Here is an 8013-nt window from a genome sequence, read left to right on the forward strand (position 1 = left end):
TGTATTGGTAATGTCAGTAATATGCATGGGTTCATGATCAGAATTCTAGTTTCAAAGTTGTCAGAAAATATTACGTACATGTTTTATCCCAACAAACTTGAAGAAATATATCAATATATCTACTCCATCGTGCTTTTATATATCTTTTCTTTATGTTGTTTTCATATTGCCTATTTAATTTTTTTTTTTTTACTTTCATGTTGTGTTGTGCTTAAATATATCAAGATTATTGTTAATGGAGAAAGGGGAAGAATGCACATTTACTAGGCGACTGCTGTTTTTTGATGAAAACAGTAATGATATGGATACCCCAAATGTTAGAAATTATGAGGAAGTAGTGCTGGAGAATGATGATGTTGATGTGGTATTAGAGCCAACACCGGGAAATAATGATGATGGGGTTTCAGAACCAACGTTGGGAAATGATGATGATGGGGTTTCAGAGTCAACGCCAAGAAATGATGATGATGGAGTTTTAGAACCAACACCAGGGATGTTTTTTAAAACTGAGAAAGAACTCATTTACTACTACAAGCAATATGGGAGACAGATTGGATTCGGCATAATGACCCAAAGAAGTAAAAGAGAAAAAGATGAGACTGTTTGATATTTAACAGTTGGTTATGCTCGTGGTGGTAAGGCAAGGAAACGTATTACCAACCTTTATAAACCACGCCCGACAACGAAAACTGATTGTAAGGAAAGAATTAATGCAAGTTTGGTTGATGGTGTCTTACGCATAACTACTATCTATAATGTGCACAATCATGGGTTAAGTCCACAAAAGGCAAGATTTTTTAGATGTAATCGTGCAATTGATGATTCCGTGAAGAGATAGTTAGATATTAACGACAAAGCAGGCATTGGTATGGCCAAAAGTTTTAACGCATTGGTTGTTGAGGCTGGTGGCTTTGAGAAACTTCCATTTATTGAAAAAGATGCAAGGAATTATATTGATAAGGCTCGACACCTAAGGAGGTGCTGATGCACATCATGGTTATTTTGAGAGGATACAGTATAAGAATGATGGGTTTTACTCATCGATGGATTTAGATGACAATGGTCGATTAAAAAACGTCTTTTGGGCCGATGCACATAGCAGAGCATCATATGAGTATTTTGGAGATGTTGTGACATTTGATACAATATACCTAACAAATAGTTATGGTATGCCGTTTGCCCCATTTGTGGGTGTGAACCACCATGGACAGTCAATACTTTTGGGAGCAGGCTTGATATCAAGTGAAAATACTGAAACATTTGTCTGGTTATTTGACACTTGGTTGAAGTGTATGGATGGAAGAGCGCCAAAAGCTATCATCAATGATCAAGACAGAGCCATAAAAAATGCTATTGCGATAGCTTTTCCAAATACCCAGCATAGATACTATTTGTGGCACATAATGAGAAAACTGCCAGAGAAGTTGGGCTCACATGCTAAATTTAAGTGTGGTTTGAAAAGTGCATTGCATCGATGTGTGTATGATTTTCAGACTTCTGACGAGTTTGAAAAGTCTTGGGAGGTGTTTATTGACACTTACAAATTGCATGAAAATTCATGACTTTAGAGTCTCTATAGTGAGCGCACGTATTGGGTTCCGGTATACCTGAAAAATACATTTTGGACTGGGACGAGCACAACTCAGAGGAGTGAGAGCATGAATGCCTTTTTTGATGGATATGTACATTCAGGAACTACATTAAAAGAATTCGTAGATCAATTCGACAATACATTGAGAAAGAAAGTAGAGAATGAGATGGTAGCGGATTTCCATTCATTTAATTGTACAGTCCCTTGTATATCTCATTTACCCATGGAGAAAAAATTTCAAGTAGTGTATACAAATTCTAAATTTAAGGAAGTGCAGTCAGAAGTAATGGGGATTATCTACTCTCATTGTGTTATCATAAAAACAGAAGGGGCAATTACTACATATCAAGTTAATGACCAAAGAGAAGTTGAAGATGGCATCAAGAAGTCAACTTTGCAGGCGTACTTCAATGAAGAAGAGTGTGAGGCAGAGTGCATGTGTGGACTATTTGAGATGAGAGGAATTATATGTAGGCACATTCTTTCTATTTTTGCCGCAAGAGATGTCCAAGAGTTGCCAGAAAAATACATTATGGAGAGGTGGAAGAAGGACATTAAACATAGATATGCTCTCATTCGCGCAGTTACGATGACTTGAGCGGTAAACCAGCTACTAGTCGGTACTCTGGTTTGATAAAATTATGTTATGAAGTAGCTACAAATGCATGTAAAAGCAAAGATAATTCCCTGGACATGACACAGAAGCTAAAGGCAATGAATTCAATTTACACCAAATCAAAGCCCCAGGCCACAGTTGCAAGCACTCATACTTCCATTTATGCCGAAACTGGTAGTTCGAAAAAAGTGTTGAGTCCTCGTGTTGTCAGAGGCAAAGGGAGGCCCCCATCAAAGAGGAGACAACCTACAATAGAGAAGCTACAAACCAAAAACAAAAAGGCTGGTAGCAAGCGACAAAGAAAAAGTGTAGGCAATTTAAATAATGTCATTTTGTTTTAACGCATTTATTTTTTACTTATATAATTTGTTTATGTATTTAAATGTAGGCAACATCATATACAGAAGATGTCTTAAACCCCACAGATGAGGTAATACTGCATGGCACACCACAAGGTGTTTCGCAAATACCTGTTACACAACAAAGTATTATTTCTCAAGTAAATATTAAATCCCTCATCCCTGCAAGTCCAAGTTTTGCATGATTTTTTACTCTGCCATATTTTACTCTACTTGCAGGTGAACATCGTATCTTATGGCCCTCTCGATAATTGATGAAAGACATGTAAGAGTGCTGCGCCAAAAGCTATTAATAAGATCTGAGCCCGTCGTAGACTTTTCATGTGGACTATGTTTTAGAGTTCAATTGTAGAACTCTATTTTGTATTCTTGTGAACTTGGTGTAGTGTTGTGACGTTGGTGTATTGAAGAAGCTTGGATATTGCAACCATTTTAAATCGATATGTATTGTGGAAGCTTGGATATTGCAACCATTTTAAATCGATATGTATTGTGGAAGTTTGGATATTGCAACCATTTTAAACTCTGTGTATTGAGATATGTTTCCTCATTCTCAAATTATTACAGGTTCGTAATGTTCATGAGATTGGTAGAGAAAAGTTTTAACATGAGATAATTTCCTCACTTTTAGTATCGAAAAGATGGCAATCCAAATTGTCTAAAAGCATAACACCTATAATAACTAATAGGATATCACAGGTTCACAAAGTTCCATACACAACTGATGGGTTTGAATATTACAATATTCATAAATGTTGTAAACCTATCTATTACAACCTATGTAACAACATTATATAGTTTGATACAAAGATACTTAATTTGTAACTGTTCTTGATCCTATCCAACAACAAAATATTAGAATTGTAAGTCCCCAATACAAGCAGGGTCGTATGCGTATACGATTTATGTCTCGATCATTCAAATTGTCCTCCCACTTTTGGAGATATTCCTTCCACTGTTTCAGTTCTTCCTCTTTCTTTTATAGTTTTTTCTCTTTCTTTTGGAGTTCTGCCTCTTTTTTTTTTTTGGAGCTCTTCATCTCTCTTTTGGAAGGGATGTTCTCTTTCACAGATAACTTTGTCTTCATTTTCTACTTCAATATCTGCCCATAAAAAGTACTCGTAGTAGGGTCTTCCTTGCAGCAAACATCTAATTAGTGTGGAAAATTATAATTAATACAAGAATGTTTGCACAAACAAGACTAATTAGTGTTTACCTCTCTATTATAATTTGGACAGGAATAAAAAGGTTGCATCAGATTTTTTGGTGTTTTCGATAACTTTAGGCGTGTCATCTCTCCGCATAAACATTTTGGAGCATAATTCGAAGAATTCGATGAAGAAGACATTGTGTATCAAGAACAAAAACTCTTGATTGAAACTGTGTAGTGCTGCCTTGCTATATGCCTAAAGCAGTTAATTATGTAAAATATTATTATGTGAAAAAAAAAGTGAAAGTTGGTGGGAGTGTAGTGAAAGCATAATCTGACCACATGAGATGAATTGGTAGCAATAAGATGTAGTTCAATCCCTTACATATATGGTGTTTGTGCATGGATATGTTTAGTAATAATATGTAGTTAATCTAAGATTGTATGCCAATAAGCTCGCTGGAAAATTCTTATTGTCCAGAACTTGAGAGATATAGATACATGAAATTGGTTTTATAACATTTATTACTCATTTAGTGTTGCCCAACATATTTATACCGATGACAATAAAATTTTATATGATTTGTTTTATTTCTCTATTTCCTTCTCACTTGAAATCCTTTCGGTTTGGACAAAAATTAAAAGACAGCTTAATCATTTAAGCACCATTTATTATTCTGGTACATGATCAGTAGCTGGATTCAAATAACTTCGAAGCTTTAGGCCTCAATATACACAGTTAGTGCAAAATATGAGTAACTTCCCTAGTTGGATGAGCCATCAGTTTGATCTTGTACTAAAATTAATTACAACATAGAGTAAGAGTAAGAGTTTTAGATAATAACATAGAGTAAGAGTTTTGCAGTTCATATTACTTACAATTTGCTAAAATTTCTTTGTTAATGACCAAAGAGACATTTTAACAAACATTTAGGGTGCACACAATCAAAACCAGAAAATTTATAATTACAAGTAAAGATCTTAACACAAATTTACAATGTGATAATATTAAACACAAATCTACGATTTTCCATTATTAAACACCAATTACCAGAACCCCCCACCAATTTTCCAGCACAAAAAACAAAGGGAAAAGAAAAATAAGATAGACTATAGTTTTGGAATACGTTACAGCACCGATTGGAAGCTGCGACGGAGATGGGGAGCCGTGACGGCGACGGCGACGGTGCCGAAGCTGCTGGGTATCGGACTAGGTCTGCTGGGTTTTGGGTCAATAGCTTCTACCGATGATTTGGGTATGGGGTGACTTGGGTATCTTCCTTGGTATATTGCTTCGGACGTGTTTTGCTTTCAAACAGCTTCGGACATGTTTTGCTGGAGGTCTCTGTTAAATGAAATGAAACGCAGTGTTTCATTAAAATGAAACGCTCCGTTTCATTATGTCTGTATTGTAGTCCACTTAATCGGCCTGCAAGAAGAATTATTCTATAATGGTGGTGCTCACACTGCTAGAGCTTCTACTAGTTGTTTTGTATATATATATTTTTTACATATATTTTTTTAACACTTTTAAATAATTTTTAAAAAATAAAAAAATTTGCAATATTATTAAAAAATACTTACTTAATCATTAAGTTAAAAAAAGAAAAAGAAAAACCATTAGTAACTTTCAATGGGAGCTACCAGCAGGAAGATTAACAAAAATTGCTTCTTAGGTATATTTTTTCTTAAAAAAAAAAAAAATAGCATACAAACTTTCGAAATGAAAAAAGAATAAAAAAAAGGTTACAGCCTGGATCCCAGATTTCCAAGTTTCAAAAACCTCCAAGTTCCAACCCGGGTCTATAACCAGGTTAACCTAGGCCGAGTATACCCAGATACCCGGTCTGGAATATGGTTGCACAGTCTTAATTTTTCCTAAACCTATATTTTAGTATATATTTTTACAGTTTTCAGAATTTTTCTAATTTGAAATTTCTATAAATAATTACTCTATAAATGAAACTTAAGAGCACTCTCAATGGATTATTTAAGGGAAGGTTTGGATAATAAATTGAGACGAGATAAGTTGAGATGAAAATTGAAATTTTAATAAAATATTATTATGATATTATTTTTTAATATATTATTATTTTGAAATTTGAAAAAGTTGAATTGTTTATTATATTTTGTATGGTAATTTGAAAAAGTTATAATGATTAGATTATATTAGTTAAAATGAGTTGGGGGACTATTGTATCCAAACCGGGCCTAAAATACATTTAAGTTAGGTTTAGATAATGAATTGAAATAAGATAAGTTGAGATAAAAGTTAAAAGTTGAATAAAATATTGTTAGAATATTATTTTTTAATATTATTATTGTTTTGAGATTTAAAAAAATTAAATTGTTTATTGTATTTTATGTAAAAATTTGTAAAAATTATAATAATGAGATGAGATGGGTTAAGAGCTCTCTTTCAATTCAATTATGTAAATTTTTGTCTAAAAACTACACCCATTAGAATCATAGGTCATCTAAAATTCCTCCATTTCACATCTTTCTATGGTAAACCTGCTACATATAGTGCTTAGTATTCATCCTATAAACATTTTACTATTATTTATATTTCATTTACTCCATTTTTCTTTTTATTTTTATTTCCACCAACTAAGAAAATTCTTTTCACTTTTCATCATTTAAAACCCCTCTATTTAATTTTCTTCCACTCTATTTAATTCTCTTCCAAAAAAAATATCTTTGGAATATTTTTGATCCAATATTTTCATATTTTGATTTTATTTCTAATTTTTATTTGGATTATATATATTTTTATTTACATTGTATATAAAAATTTGTTGCAAATATATATATATATATATATACCATATGGATATTACAAATTTATTGGTAGTTAGAGGAACTATTTAAAAAGAATGAAAAAATTATTTAAATGATAAGAAGAAAAAATAGATAAATTAATATATGATATATTGTAAAAGTCAATATATAAATAAAAAAATATATTTTAATAATATATTTTAAAAGACAGGATAAATGAACTGTTGTGAAAAAATTATGTTTGAATTTGTACTTACCATTCTTTACTCATTGGATATAAATTTGGAAGCGGCTTTATCAAGCAAACACAGAAAAAGAATTAATTTGGATTTTGTAATATTAGGAAATTTCGTACTCCATGATTGTAACCTGTAACCAATTTGTGAGCGAGATATTTGCTTTCCCAAGGAGAAGAAAGAAGGTGAATGGCAGAAAAAAAATATATAAATAAGGGAGCGGACAGTGACAGGGATATTATAAGGACGGTGCTACAGCACCGCTGGTGACGGAGTCACCGTTAGGTAAAAATTTTTTTTTTGCCTTTTTAATTTTTTTTTTTAAATTTTTTTTAATACTTTTAAACATTTTAAAAAAATATAAAAAAAATTATAATAATATTATAAAAAAATTACTTAATCATTAAGAAAAAGAAAAAATTAAAAAAAATAAAATAGGGCCAGCGGTGGCCCCCAGCGGGAGCCACCAGCGGTGGCCCTATCATTTTCCATATTATAAAGATGCTAACATAATCATATGTCATGTCAAATTAGTTTTGAACTCTTATGTCAAAAATATTAACCCGTTTAGATTTTGAACTGAGTTAAATTGAAATAAATTAAGTTTTTTTATAAATAATAATAAGTTAAAATATTAAAATAAATTTTGTGAAATCCGTTTAAGATGAGTTTAGATATATTTAAATATTAAGATGAGTTTATATGTATTTATGAGAAATTGAAAAAGGTTATGGGTTCTTCGTGTAAAAAAGTGTTGAGTTGAAAAAAGTTATAGATCTACGTGTAAAGAGGTTTTAAGTTGAGATGAGTTTAGTAATTTGTGATTTTGATGTTTAGTAGTTAGACTTGGATTAAAATTAAACTAAATTAAATTAGTGTCAGTTGAGTCTAAGTTCCAAATTGGGCCAAAAAAAAAAAAAAGTGATTATATTACACAATATTATGCATAATGGGTTTGGGAGAAAATCTCTAAGAATAAATGGTGATTATAAATTGAAGAGAAGTGTTATGGACGTGTTTTACCACCACTCACGCACGATCACTTGCAACTAAAGAGTAGAGTAGCTTGGGAGTTTTAGGGAACGCCTTCGATGACTAATCAGAAATCACAATGGAGAGCTTATTTTTCAATACCAATGAATCAGATAGCCTTTACGTACCTAGGTTCTCTGTATATATATAGAGAGCCCATGAGACTTCTGTTATTATGTGATAGCGAGCTTATCTGCTATTCGAAATTCAAGTCTTGGGGTGGAGAGTTTATCTATACTCAAAGGATC

General features: G+C 32.1%; 1 protein-coding gene across 1 annotated transcript; it reads left to right on the plus strand.

Annotated features, from left to right (window-relative positions):
- The first annotated feature begins 1043 nt into the window (after window positions 1-1043).
- LOC122301784 (protein FAR-RED IMPAIRED RESPONSE 1-like) lies at window positions 1044-2189 on the plus strand. The gene is made up of 2 exons (XM_043113165.1): window positions 1044-1523; window positions 1569-2189. Exons 1-2 carry the CDS (start codon window positions 1044-1046, stop codon window positions 2187-2189), a joined length of 1101 nt encoding a protein of 366 aa, XP_042969099.1.
- The last annotated feature ends 5824 nt before the right edge of the window (window positions 2190-8013 follow it).

Source organism: Carya illinoinensis, chromosome 2 (genome assembly GCF_018687715.1).
Source record: "Carya illinoinensis cultivar Pawnee chromosome 2, C.illinoinensisPawnee_v1, whole genome shotgun sequence".
NCBI lineage: Eukaryota > Viridiplantae > Streptophyta > Magnoliopsida > Fagales > Juglandaceae > Carya > Carya illinoinensis.

What these genes read in the sequence shown, in the direction of transcription:
- LOC122301784 (XM_043113165.1), top strand. Translation starts at nt 1,044, where the DNA reads ATGGATTTAGATGACAATGGTCGATTAAAAAACGTCTTTTGGGCCGAT. An exon ending in AGTTTGAAAAGTCTTGGGAG is followed by an intron (nt 1,524 to 1,568) that starts GTGTTTATTGAC and finishes TCATGACTTTAG; the next exon opens with AGTCTCTATAGTGAGCGCAC.